Here is a 14,203-nt window from a genome sequence, read left to right as displayed (position 1 = left end):
TGGTAAAAAACTGCGACCAACGTATCTGCCTCTGGTTCAGCTTCCGGGCCATCTGTAGACTCTCCAGGTTCTTGTGGTCTGAACGTACTTCTATCTGATGTTGAGCCCCCTCTAAGTATTGTCTCCAATTCTGAAATGAATCCTTAATGGTTAGTAATTCTTTTTCCCATACTGTATAATTTCTTTCAGCATCCCTTAATTTTCTGGAGAAGTACGCGCAGGGGTGTAGCTCCGTTCCTTCCCCATTCATCTGTAAGAGAACCCCCCCCGATGGCAAAATCCGAAGCATCTGCTTCCACAACGAAAGGGCGGGTAGGGTCAGCAAAACGCAAGATGGGCTCAGAGGAAAACTTTCCCTTCAGCTCCTCGAAGGCGCTTGCAGCGTCCTCTGTCCACTGAAATTTTCTTTTCCCCCTTAAGCAGTCAGTGAGAGGGGCTGTTAACCTGGAAAAGCCTGGAATGAACTTTCTGTAGTAGTTGGCAAATCCCAAAAAATGTTGTACATCCTGTTTAGTGGTCGGTTGCCCCCAATCCAGTATACAACTCACTTTTTCTGGATCCATTTCCACTCCTTTTGCTGAGATGCGATATCCAAGAAAGTCCAAAGACGATAGGTCAAACCCACATTTCTCTAGTTTAGCATACAAATGGTTCTCTCAGTCTTCCCAACACAGTTTTCACATGCTGATCATGGTCTTCTTGGTTCTTTGAAAACACCAGGATATCATCTAAATAACAGATTACATACTTATCCAAAAGGTCTCTAAACACGTCGTTCATGAACTTTTGAAACACGCCAGGACTTCCACAAAGCCCAAATGGCATTACCAGATATTCAAACTGTCCATAAGAGGTCAAAAAACCTGTTTTCCATTCATCTCCCTCCTTCATCCTGATCAGATTGTATGCTCCTCTTAAGTCCAGTTTTGTGAAGATTTTTGCAGAGCGCAGTCGGTCTAACAGCTCTGAGATCGGGGTAGTGGATAGCTGTTAGGAATAGTGATTTGATTCAATGCACGATAATCATTGCAAGGCCTGAGCTCCCCCCCTTCTTCTTCACGAACAACAGGGGCGCTCCAGCGGGGGATTGCGAGGGACGTATAAATCCTCGCTTCAGGTTTTTCTCCAGAAATTCCCTCAGGGCCTCTCTCTCTTTCTCTGTGAGAGAGTAAATTCTTCCCGATGGGATGCTGGCTCCTGGCAATAAATCAATCGCACAGTCATAAGGACGGTGGGGGGGTAACGTCTCTGCCTCTTTTTCATCGAACACATCTCTAAATTCCCCATACTTCGAGGGAAGGGTTACTTGCTTGGCTTCCTGCACTGCTCCTGCCAACTTGTCGGTGGTTTCTTCTGCCTGACAGTTCTCCTGGCAATACTGAGAAGTAAACCACACCACAGCGTCTTTCCACATTATCTTTGGGTCGTGCTTGACTAACCAGGGCATTCCTAGGATCACATCAAAGGTCGAAAGGTCTGTTACATACAGCGAAATGAACTCTTTGTGCCCCGGGATTTGCAGTTTCAATTCCTCCGTTGCTCGCGTTACCCCCCCTCCTTTCAGGGGCCTCCCGTCTATGGTCTCCACCAGCAAGGGGGTGTCCAATTTCCATTGGGAAATTCCATAACGCTTTGCTAACTCTGCATCAATGAAATTTGTGGTTGCTCCACTGTCAATTAGTGCTGTGGAGTTAAACATTACTCCTTTGGAAGTTATAATCCGAATTGGCAGTACCAAGACTCCTCTTGAAGGAGGTTTTGCCACCGGAGGCCCTTTATCCAACGTAGCCCCCAGTCCACCGGCCTGTACATGGACTGGGTTCGTTAGTTTCCACCGGCTCTGTTTTTCCCCCTTTCAGTCCACTCTAGCCACGTGGCCTGGCTTTGAACAATAGAAGCATAAACGTTCTTTACGACGCCTCTCCTTTTCTTCTCCCGACAGCTTCAGCCTAGCCCCCCCCGTCCTTCGGTCGCGTTGCCTGATGTTCCTGGAGTTGAAAGGGTCTTGCTGCGAGAGGCTGAAACTGAGTATCTCTGGATCTCTTGTTTCTTTTCCAGGCGCCTTCCTTCCAACCGATGATCGATCTGCAGGCATAGCCGAATCAGTCCAGGCAAATTATTTGGGGGGGTAGTTCTAGGCAAGTCATCCAGGACTTCAGAACTCAGTCCACTCCTATACACGAACATCAAGGCTGCATCATTATAACCAGTTTCCTGGGACAGAATTTTAAAAGCGTTAGTGTACTCTGACACAGTTCCTTTCCCTTGTTTCAAGGCGCCCAACTGCCTGGCCACCGTCTCCGCCCTTTGAGGGTCCTGGAACATCTCAGTCATGGCTCGCATAAAGTCTCTATATCTTCCCAGAAGGCCATCCTTTCTGACCAGGTACGGAGTCACCCATTTGGCAGCTTCTCCTTCCAAGAGACTGATCACGAAGGCCACTTTGGCCACATCACTAGGAAACTCTGCATTTCTGATGTCCAAATACAATTCACATTGAGCCACGAAAGTAGAGAGCTGCTCACTCTGTCCCGCATATTTTGGTGGTAATCCTATAGGAATCTTCACCACAGCGGCCGGAGGGGCTGCTCGCATCTGATCTACCGTGGTTTTCAAGGTCTGATTGTCAGTCTTCAGAGTCCTGACAGCCGCTAACAAGGTTTGAACATCTGCCTGTAGATCCGCTACATTAGTCCTCAGCTGTCTCACTTCTTCCGTCTCAGAAGTGGGATTTGTTCCCCCTGCTCCCTTCTCCATCTTGTCACGTTCAAGCGGTGGGGGCGATGAGGGTGAAGTAGGTGGTTCTCTCAATCTGTCGTGTCTGGGACTGGACTCAGAAACCAGACCAGGTGGTGAAAGCAGTTTAGTCTTTATTAGGGTAATATCCAAACAGAGGCTGCGCCTTCTCATGAAGGAACACAATAACACGTGTCCAGCGACATGCAAGAGAGTTGACAGAACAAGGAATCCCTGCCCCCCCTTAACCTTATAAAGGGGGCTTTCTGGCGCGAATTCTCTCACTCCGCCTTAGGACGCACTCTTCCCTGCTCCTCCTTTCTCTCCCCTTTGCTCGTTTTTGTTTTCTCCGGGTTCGTGGTGATGGGGGAAGCTCTGCCCCCTCCTCTTCTGAAGATTCTGCCTCTGGTATTGGGGAAAGAGGGGGGTGAACGTCATGCCCATCAGGCGGGCTTTTCTCTGGCTGATGAGGGAGTTGAATTCCCCCCTTCTTGTTCTAACTGCTCTGGCTCGAGAAGGGGGGGTAGACTTCCGGGAAGGGTGACTTAGCCTGTGCCTGCTTTTGGGACGGGCTCCTGCCTCAAAAGAAGCTTATTCAGATATATCAGTCAGTTTTTTTTTTTTTTGACTGATTAAACTTCTCCCGGGTAGGGAGAAACGAAGAGATTAACCTCAAAGCCTATTTTTGTTGGGACGACCAGATCTCATTAATTTATGGGACGAGGTCCAGCCGACGAAGGTGGGACGGATTTTCAACAACAAGCTCTATCTGATAAAGCGAACGTTCATCTTATCTTCTAAGAGAGAACGCACTAACAGGCAAGCACCCTTCTTTCTATATTTTTCTTTTACTTGACTTAAATTGTTGCTGTTTAAAAGAGATTTGCCAGATTGATCGGTTTTTGACATCTCACTGGGGAGCCATAACTTCTCTCTGCTACTCACTAATTAATAGCTTATCTCTGTTTTTGTTGCAAAAAGCTGTCCTGGATTTGCATTCTAAAGATATACACAGAAGAGGGATTTCTATTCCAGATTTTTATTTTGAAGAATATTATATTGTCTGAGACTACTCTCTTTTTGGTCTATTTTATTTTGACGAATCTGTTTCCTGACGACCGCCATTAATTGTTTCGATCCTGGGAACTGCATTTTGTTTACTTAAGCATGGAGAGATAAGGCTGTCTGCTCTGTTTATACTGTGATGTCACCAAGTTTGGAGTATTAACCCAATTGTTGCTGAAATAAGAAGTGGTTTTCCTATATTTTTCTTTTAAAATGGCAATTAAGAAAGTGGCTGAGAATCTGGAAATAACTATGTTTCAGAAAATAATGGATGAGATTGAGATAACGAAACAAAACCTGCGACAGGGTTGTAAGGAGCTGAAAATTGAATTGAGTAAAATGACGCAGGAGATTAAAGATATAGGGGTCCCTGTGAGAGAGGTGACCCTGGAAGGGGTCCCTGTGAGAGAGGAGACCCCGGAGATTGGAACAAACGTGGAACAGGAAAAAGATTTGGAGTCTATGGACTTTAGAAACAAAATCTATTGTTTGGAGACACAGGAGATTAAAGACATAGGGGTCCTTGTGAGAGAGGAGACCCTGGAGACTGGAACAGGGGTCCCTGTGAGAGAGGAGACCCTGGAGACTGGAACAGGGGTCCCTGTGAGAGAGGAGATCCCGGAGATTGGAACAAACGTGGAACAGGAACAAGATTTGGAGTCTATGGACTTTAGAAATAAAATCTATTGTTTGGAACTCAATGTTATCTCTGAAGAAATTAATGAAGATTCTAGAGATAAAGTTATCAATGGCATGGATAATCTTCTGGACTGGAATGATGTGATGGAGCCCAATATAGAGAAAATCTATGGAATTAATTGCAGCCATGTGACAATGGAAAAACTTTCAAGAGATGACCCAGTGTATTTTGAAAAAAAGAACAGAGATATGATTTTACAGCAGTATTTCAGCAACCTATTCAGAATGGATGGCAAGAAAATATTTGGGATAGAGGTAATTCCCATCAGACTCTTACTATATGACTATGGCTTTGACAGCAAGATTATTATGGAATACTGATAATGGAAGATTGGATACTGAAATTACTGGACTTAACAAGACTACTGAAGATGGAAGATGGAAAATGGAACTAATAGGGATAATAGAACAATGGCTACTGAAATTACTGAACCTAACAGATTCTGATGTGATGGATTAATTGAAATGTTTATTTTGACTATGGTTATGACAATAAGATTATCATAATTAGTAATGAGATGGATTAATCGATATGCTTATCTGGAAAAAAAATTGATAGATATATTTCTTAAAGAATTGAAACCTCTCTTTGACTTTTTGTGGAAAGAATAAAGTAATGTTTATGAGATTTGATGATTAAGTAAGATAACTACTGGAGGAAAGTGATTTTATAATATGACTTAAGAGACAGGATTGTTATATATTATAGACTTATAACTGATTTGATCTTTGACAAATGGGAAGTCAATATTTTACTCTTTATTTTTTATTTTTGTTTTTTTTTTCTTTTTTTCTTTTTGTTTAACTATTTTTGATTTTGTTTTTTGTCTTTGAATGTTTTATGATTTCGTCTTGTATGTTTTATGAAAATCTGAATAAAAATTATTGAAAAAAAAAAAAAAGAGAAGGGGGGTGAGCGTGGGAAATTCCTGAGCAGAGTCTGTATCTGTGTCTGCTGGAGTTTCAAGGCCTTCGTTGTGGGGCAACCCTATCTCAGAGTTCTCCCTCCCCCTCTTCACACAACTCTGGGAAAATGTTCTCCTCCTCATCCTCTGAAGTGCTAATCCTGCATCCTGACAATGATAGAGCAACTGAAAGTTCCAGCCATTGATGCACCCATCTCAGCACTGCTCTCAAAACGTTTTTATCTAGGGATGGGGAAAGTCAGCTCCATGACATGGCAAAGCGCAAGCTTGACTTCACATTCAAAACCAGTGGCATTGACACTAAGGGCATCTTGTACAGCCTCCATGTTCTACAGGGTTGTGAGATTATATCCTCACAGATCTGAATCAAGATCCAGATCACCTTAAGATCGCAGGGACCACAGCCTTCATGGCAGACGCATCTATGGATGCAACATAGTTTGCCTCTCGAGCGATAGCAATGGAAATAGTGGCAAAGCGTATTGTATGGCTGAGACACTGGGAGGCTTATGTCTCATGTTAGCAACTGATGCCTTAAATGGGAAGAAACTAGTTGGTGATGAAACATTGAAAAACGTCTTAGCGGAAGCTAAAGATAAAAAGAAGCCATGCCAAATGCAAATCAGAAAAAGAGAGGATAAGCACCATTTTCAACCATACCATACTTTCCCCCCCTCACTTTTTTGGGGCGGGAACCATGAGTTTCACAATTTCAGATTCTACATGCCATCTTGGGGATGCCCAAGATTCTACAACCGAGGACAAAAAAACCCCAACAACTGATTTTCCAATAACCGAACTACAAGTGGTGGAAAGCAGCAAAAGAACTTCTGACTCAGGCCCTCTAGTAGGGGGAAGGCTGATGAAGTTTACCAGAAATGGGAATCCACAATGTTGGACAACTGGGTCAAAGAGGTGATACGTAGCAGCCATAGAATAGAATTCCAATTCTTACCTCCAGGCTGGCTTCTCATAATACTGCTCCCAAAAGCCAGGAGAAACGGAATCTCATGTCAGGAGCGATAGAACACATATCATCAGAAAAAAGATTCTCAAGCTTCTACTCACTGCACTTCATCATTTTGAAGAAAGGGGGTGTTTGAAGGACAGTATTGGACTTGAAATACCTAAGCAAGTTCATAATGTATCGCAAATTCAGAATGGAAATGTTGAACTCCATTGGGGAAGCAATGAAACCTCTGGATTGCATGGTTTACATAGACTTGATGCCCATGGTACATGCCCATACACCTGGAGCACTGACAGTTCCTGTGCTTCACCTGTGCAGATCAACACCTCCAATACCAGGCAATGCTGTTTGGGTTAGCATCAGCTCCACGAGTCTTCACAAATATAATGGTGACACTGGTAACACACCTGTGAGAAGAAGGAATACATTTGTACCCTTATCTCAACGATATACTAAATTGGTCATCTTCCCTCCAGGAAGCATATCAAGACTTGAACATTATCAGATAGTCTTGAAGGACCCTGGATTCCTAATCTAACGAAGAGTAACCTACAGCCTTCTTAATGCATACCAAATAAATATGAAGGAGTGATCTCTCTCTCAGTGGAAATGATAGACAAGATCAGAACGCAGTGTCCAGTCTGATGGGCAAGTCATCAAAGGATGTAATGATCCAGCCAAAGTGTTAGGACTGCTCATATCAACCATAAAGGTGACACCATGGGCAAGGTTCCACACCAGACCACTCCAGTGGACATTCTTGCCATTCCAAGAACAATTTTGTCCAATCAACACACACATACAGCTGATCCTCCAACTACATTCAGCTTATTTATTTATTTATTATTGCATTTATATCCCACTTTTCTCCAAGGACCTCAACGTGGTGTGTGTGGTTCTCCCTCCTCCTAATGTAATCCCCTCAACAACCCTGTGACGTAGGTTAGGCTGAGAAGCAGTGACTGGCCCAAGGTCACCCAGGGTGCTTCATGGCTGAATGGGGATTTGAACCGTGGTCTCCCAGGTCCTAGTCCAACACTCTAACCACTATACCACAGCTCTGAAATGGCTGAAAACAAATAATTATGCTGCATTATGCCATTGAGAGATCCAGTTCAAGAGGTTACAACAATAGATGCCAGCCTCATAGGCTGGAGACCCCACTGCAGAGGAATCACAGTAGAGTGCACTTGGGCTTGAACAGAAGCCAAACAAATTGGCTACAACTGAGGACAGCTTAGCTGACACTACAGCACATTATTCTGCTATTCTGCTAAGGGCGGTATATAAATTGAAATAATAAATAAATAATAAATTATGCTACATATGAAGCTGAAGCATGTGATGATTTGCACCAACATCACAACCAAGGCACACAACAATCATCAGGGAGCCACCCTATGGGCACAAGCTAACATCCTACTGTCTGAGTGGAGAGAAACATCAAATTGCTGGTTGCAGAACATGTTTGGGGGGACTGATAACATCAAGGAAACAGGCTGTTACAATGTTGCCAGAGGAGTGGCAGCTCACATTAAAAAAACTATGCCATGGCTTCTGGAAGATGCAGGTGGACCTATTCACGTCCAAGTACAATCATTCAAGAGATTCTACACAAGATTTCTATCCCCACTGGCAGAAGGCACAGATGAGCTAAATTGCCCGTGGCCAAAGGGTCTACTGCACGCATTTCCGCCCACACCACTGCTAGCATGAGTAGTCAAAGTGCGACAAGAGACAGCATCAGTTATACTAATAGCACCATTTTAGCCCAGAAGACCATGATTCTCGGAGATTATACAGCTGCCTGTTGAATCCCTGTGGACTCTACTTGTATGCAAGGATCTCCTAACTCAGGGTCCCCTATATCATCAAGATCCAGAATGGCTAAAGTTAACTACCTGGAGGCTGAGTGGCAACGCTTTCTAAGGGCGGGCCCACTATTAGAGGTAGTGACAACAATGGTGGCATTAAGAGAACTTGCCACACTTGGCATCTATCAGTGTACTTAGGAAAAGTTTAACTGGTGCACGAAGAAAAGAATCTGCATCCCAAAAGCAAGCCTGACAGAGTCCTTCAGGATGGCCTCAAGAAACCAAACACTGAAACATCAGGCATCTGTGCTGACTTCAGTACTATATGCCTCCTCCTCAGGGTCCAAAGGGGCCCATCCTTACCTAAAACAGTTCCTGAGGGGAGCAGCACTCTCCAGACCACTTGTTCAACACTACTTCTCCACGTGGAACCTGCACACTGTACTGTTAGCATTACAATAATCTCCCTTCAAACCTCAAAAGGACATTCCACTCCAACAACTGTCTTACAGGGTTCTTTTCTTAGTAGCCATAATATCATTAAGAAGGATCTCAGAACTTAGAGCTCTCTCCATTTGTAAAAACTTTTACATATTTATTTATTTATTATTTGATTTATATCCCGCCCTTCCTCCCAGCAGGAGCCCAAGGCAGCAAACAAAAGCACTAAAAACACTTTAAAACATCATAAAAACAGACTTCAAAATACATTAAAACAAAACATCTTTTAAAAAATATTTTGATAGCTTTCAAGACATCTTTAAAAAAAGGTTAAAAACATATATTTTTTATAAAGGTTTAAAAAGCAATTCCAACACAGATGCAGACTGGGATAAGGTCTCAACTTAAAAGGCTTGTTGAAAGAGGTAGGTCTTCAATAGGTGCCAAAAAGATAACAGAGATGGCGCCTGTCTAATATTTAAGGGGAGGGAATTCCACAGGGTAGGTGCTGCCATACTAAAGGTCTATTTCCTATATTGTGCAGAATGGACCTCCAGATAAGATGGTATCTGCAGGAGGCACTCACCTGCAGAGCGCAGTGATTGATTGGGTATATAAGGGGTAAGATGGTCTTTCAGGTATCCTGGTCCCAAGTTGTATAGGGCTTTGTACACCAAGACTAGAACCTTGAACTTGGCTCAGTAGCAAATCGGCATGTTGGCAATACCCTGCCCCAGTGAGCAGTCTCGCTGCTGCATCTTGCACTGCTGCAGCTTCCAGACCAACCTCAAGGGCAGCCCAACATGGAGCGCATTACAGTAATTGAGCCAAGAGGTTACCAGGGCTTGGATAACAGTGGTCAGGCTATCCCGGTCCAGAAATGGCTGCAGCTATCTTACCAGCCGAAGCTGGTAAAAGGCACTCGTAGCCATGGAGGTCACCTTGGTCTGTAGTGACAAAGATGGATCCAGGAGCACCCCCATACTATGAACCTGTTCTTTCAGAGGGAATACAACCCCATCCAAAGCAGGCAACTGACCAATTATCTGAATTGGGAACCACCAACCCACAGCGCCTCCATCTTGCTACGATTCAGACTCAGTTTATTGGCCCACATCCAGTCCACCACAGAGTCCAGGCAGCGGTCCAGGGCTTGCACAGCCTCTCCTGATTCAGATGTTACAGAGAAATAGAGCTGGGTATCATCAGCGTACTGCTGACACCTCGCCCCAAATCTCCTGATGACTGATCCCAAGGGCTTCATATAGATGTTAAACAGCATGGGGGACAAGATGGTACCCTGTGGCACCTCACAGCACAACTGCCAAGGGACCAAAAGATAATTACCCAATGCTATTCTCTGAAAACGGAGATAGGATCAGAACCACTGTAAAACAGTGCCTCCAGTACCCATCTCACCAAGTTGGCCCAGAAGGATACCATGGTCAATGGTATCAAAAGCCATTGAGAGATCAAGTAAGAGTTACAGGGTCGCACTCCCCCTGTCCTTCTCCCAATAAAGGTCATCCATCAGGGCAACCAAGGCTGGGTCAAGATAATCTGTTTTATCCAAGAGTACTTGCAATTGCTGCGCCACAACCCTCTCAGTCACCTTCCCTAAGAAGGGAGTATTTGTGACCGGTCAGTAATTGTTGCAGAGTCCAGGGTGGGCTTTTTCAGAAACGGTCGGATCACTGCCTCTTTTGGGATGGCTGGAACCACTCCCTCCCACAATGATGCATTGACCACACCACTCAGTCAACCCCCCTCGGCAAGCTTTAATAAGCCAAGAAGGTCAAGGGTCGAGAGGACATGTTGCTGGCTGCATAATTGCAAGCACCTTGTCTATGTCATCAGGCCACATCAACTGAGACCATTCCCAAGAAGTTGCAGCAGGAGCTGCACTGGACATCTCAATGGGAACTACAGTAGATGTGGATGGGGCATCAAGACTGCTACAGAGGCGAGCAACTTCACCCTCAAAGTGCCTTGCAAACAATTTACAGTGGGCCTCTGAAGAGTCTAAAACTCCATTTCCTGGAGTTGATGTCAGTGGACACCTGACAATACAAAAAAGCTCCACTGGACGGCTACTTGAGGATGCGATGGAGGCAGAGAAGTGGGCCTTCTTCACTGCCTTCACTGCCATAGAGTAGGCACGGTTATGATGTTTTAGTTGTGCCCAATCAGCCACACAACACGTCTTTCGCCACTTGTGCTCTAGCCGTCGTCCAGCCTGTTTCATTGCCCTTAACTCACTGGTGTACCAAGCTGCAAACTGGGCTCCACAATGCCGAAGAGGGCGTTCGGGGGCAACCGTGTCAAGAGCCCGACATGCCTCGTTGCTCCACAGTGTGACAATGGCTTCACCAGGGCCATCTGCTCTATCTAATGGGCACTCCCCCAGGGCATTCATGAATCCAGTGGATTCCATTAGTCTCTGGGGACGGACCATCTTAATCTGTCCCCCACCCCTGCAGGGAAGGATCGGAGCCATAAGTCTAAACTTCACTAGGAAGTGGTCTGACCATGACAATGGGGTGACATCCACCTCCCCATCTCCAGACCACCCCTTTCTCAGCTGGGCTTTTATGCCTCCTGACTCAGCCAGGAGCTGATGCAAGAGGCTGCACGATTAACTGCAGCCTATTTCCGGAGCCAGGGTTAAGCAGGGGGTCCCAATCCTTGCAGCACTTACGAGGGACTTCAGCTGTCTCAAAAGACAGCAAGCAGCAAGCACCCAGATGCTCAGATACTCACTCCCAGGGCAGGTCTTCCTCAGCCCCCCCTAGTGCTGCAGCTGTTCCCACGGACCCAAATGGCAGCTGGGCTTTTATGCCTCCTGACCCAGCCAGGAGCTGATGCAAGAGACTGTGTGATCCACAAGGATCAAGTAGTACTGCATGCAGATCCAGCCTTTGTACCAAAGGTTAACTCAGCCTTTCACCAACAACAGGAGCTAGTACTCCCAGCCTTTTGTTTGTTTATTTATTTATTTATTATTTGATTTATATTCCTCTCTTCCTCCCAGCAGGAGCCCAATACAAAACACCCATCTGAGTGCACGTGGCACTCCCTAGATGTTCATAGAGCATTAAAAGTATATATTGTGAGAATGGGACCTGTTTGTAAAACAGAATCCCTATTTGTTCCCTACTCTAAAACAGAGTCCATCCATTCTCCTTAGGTCAGAAGGTATCCTCAGCTTCCCTGTCAAGATGGATCAGGACATGTCATTGGCATACATTTCACAGAAATTAACCCTTCCAGAGGGGATAATGGCTGACTCAGCTAGATCAGCAGCAGTGTGTGCAGCACTAGCTACACAGTGCTCCTCTAAAAGGTCTGCAATGCAGAGCAGCTACACAGGCTAACCCGTGTTCATTCATGAAGAATTACAGTAATACCTCGCATTAATGTACTCAATGGGACCAGAGCGAGTACGTAAACCAAAAATGTCCTTAAAGTGAAGCACTACCTTTAAAAACTTTTTTTACCTCTCCTTCATGCGGAGCCTCAAAGCCCTGCGCTAAAGCCGCTGCTGCTGCGCTGCCGTGCCTCCCAGCTGATCGCGATCGTGCCTCCCAGCTGATTTGCGGTGGCGCGATCGCATCTATTTCCACCCCCACGCGCTAAAGCCTCTGCTGCTGCGCTGCGTTTCTGGAGAAATACAGGCATATGGAGCATGTACGTTATAGCGAGGTGACGTTAAGTGAAGTGACGTTAAGCGGGGTATGCCTGTATAAGATGGACATATATGCTTTTTGCAGAGGTCACCTTTGAGGGGGGGGTCCTCTAACAGGTCCTTCAGCCCTTTCATTGTGTGCCCACTGGAGAAGGTACCATTAGAAACACCTTTTAGGTGAATACCAAGGGATCACTAGGACATTACCAAGGCCCACCCTTGGCTGGCTGATATTTCACACATGCTAGCATAGTTCATTGGACCACACATGCTTCTGGAACTATAGAGAGTGTCATGATGCTGTAACTTCTAATTGTACTAACATTTGTCTGTTTATAACCTCTATGAATGCATGTGTGACATATCTGTGTGTAGGTTGGCCAGAAGGTGAACTGAGAGGGTTCTACCCAGGAGAGGGTCTACCCAGAATCAATCTGGAGCTTTACGTTTTTCAGCCTCTTCAAGCAATTGGTGGATAATAACCCACTTGGTCATGTCCTAGTGCCCCCTTAGAAACAACTTTCAGGTGAGTACCAATGGTACCTTTTCCATGCACACTACTAAACAAGCTCTCTTGTTTATTACTCTGTTTTACAAAGCGGAGGGAGGAATGAGGTGGGCACAGATGAATAGTGTATATGAGCATACTGTTTATTCACAGTATATGGCAGGTGTGGGAAATCTTTGGCCTTCCGGGTGTTGCTACATCTCCCATCATCCCTGGCCTTTGCCCATGCTTGCTGGGGCAAATAGGAGTTGTAGTTCAGCAACATGTGGAGAGCCAAAGATTCTCCATACCTGGTCTGTGGCTTGCTGTGACATGAGAATTGGGGCCAGTATCTTCTGATTACTTTGATGCCAACATTAGAATTTCACATACAAATGCCTAGTCAAATTTGGAAATCTTCTCTAGTAATGTGATTTTTTTCTTTTTCCTTCTAGAATGAAATGCATTCCTTACTTGAAAGATACTCTGTAAATGACAGCTTAGTTGCTGAAATTGAGAGATTACGTGAGGAAAACAAAAGGTTGCAAGCCCACTTCTGACAAGAGCACTTCCATGGAAGAAATTGAGTTGAACTTTTTTATTGTGCTGGAGCACTATGACATTACCTGGCTGATACTGAAGTAGTGTAAACTCAGTATTTTTTCCAGCACTAAAGAACTTTTTTAAATAAAAAAGGCAATAGATAACTGATTAATAAAAAATATGCACTAATAATGTTTGTATCAAAGTGTTTTTATGGTAAACTTGAAATACATTGGTTGTAAACGGGCTTAAAGGAGTATTAATCAGTTTTAGCTGTATAAAAGTGCCTTTTTATAAAGGGAAACTAAACAGAAAATGTATTTTGTATAAGAATTTTTGTTCTGACAAATTTACTATAAATTTCAATATTTCTGTTGTGGTTGTTCTTTTTTTGCAATGAAGTCTTTCTATGGCAGTTTTTTTTTTCATTTGGCTAGAAAAGCATTAATGTCTGACGCTCATTTTTTATTGTATATGCTCTTTTCCTAATGACGTTTTCCTACGAATGTTACTTTGAAAGTGTAGAGTGCAATCTTTGCTTTTGGTTACAATTGAGTTTCATATTTCCATAATTTAGTGGCATACTGAATATTTGCTCAGACTGAATAAACAATTTGTGTAGTTCTGCATAAACATACTTGACTGATAGTATTCTTGTACTGCTGGCTTTCAGTTTGGTCCTCAAGCTCTCTTTTGAGCACAAGTCCTGTTGATGTCCAATGCAGTCTTAAGAGTCATGTTCGCATCTTTGTGCATATTACCCAGTCTGCAACTGTGGCTGGAAAAAATATATTTACTTCTCTTTTTCATTTTATGACTGGTCAGAGTAGAAAGTCA

General features: G+C 44.3%; 1 protein-coding gene across 4 annotated transcripts in view; it reads left to right on the top strand.

The window, feature by feature from the left end:
* Window positions 1-13,999, top strand: part of NEDD1 (NEDD1 gamma-tubulin ring complex targeting factor) — a 65,312-nt gene extending 51,313 nt beyond the window's left edge. For 3 of the 4 annotated variants that reach the window (XM_061639521.1, XM_061639518.1, XM_061639519.1), the window contains exon 15: window positions 13,279-13,999. In XM_061639521.1, coding sequence (XP_061495505.1) covers window positions 13,279-13,383 — 105 coding nt within the window. In that variant the 3' untranslated portion in view covers window positions 13,384-13,999. Of the gene's footprint in view, window positions 1-2,275; window positions 2,386-13,278 lie in introns of all 4 variants that reach the window. The other variant, XR_009764434.1, reaches the window with a different exon arrangement.
* Window positions 14,000-14,203: the final 204 nt, after the last annotated feature.

This window comes from Rhineura floridana, chromosome 8 (genome assembly GCF_030035675.1).
Source record: "Rhineura floridana isolate rRhiFlo1 chromosome 8, rRhiFlo1.hap2, whole genome shotgun sequence".
In the NCBI taxonomy this organism is placed as follows: Eukaryota; Metazoa; Chordata; class Lepidosauria; order Squamata; family Rhineuridae; genus Rhineura; species Rhineura floridana.
Note: the sequence above shows the minus strand (reverse complement) of the source record. Positions and strands in the feature narration are given on the sequence as shown.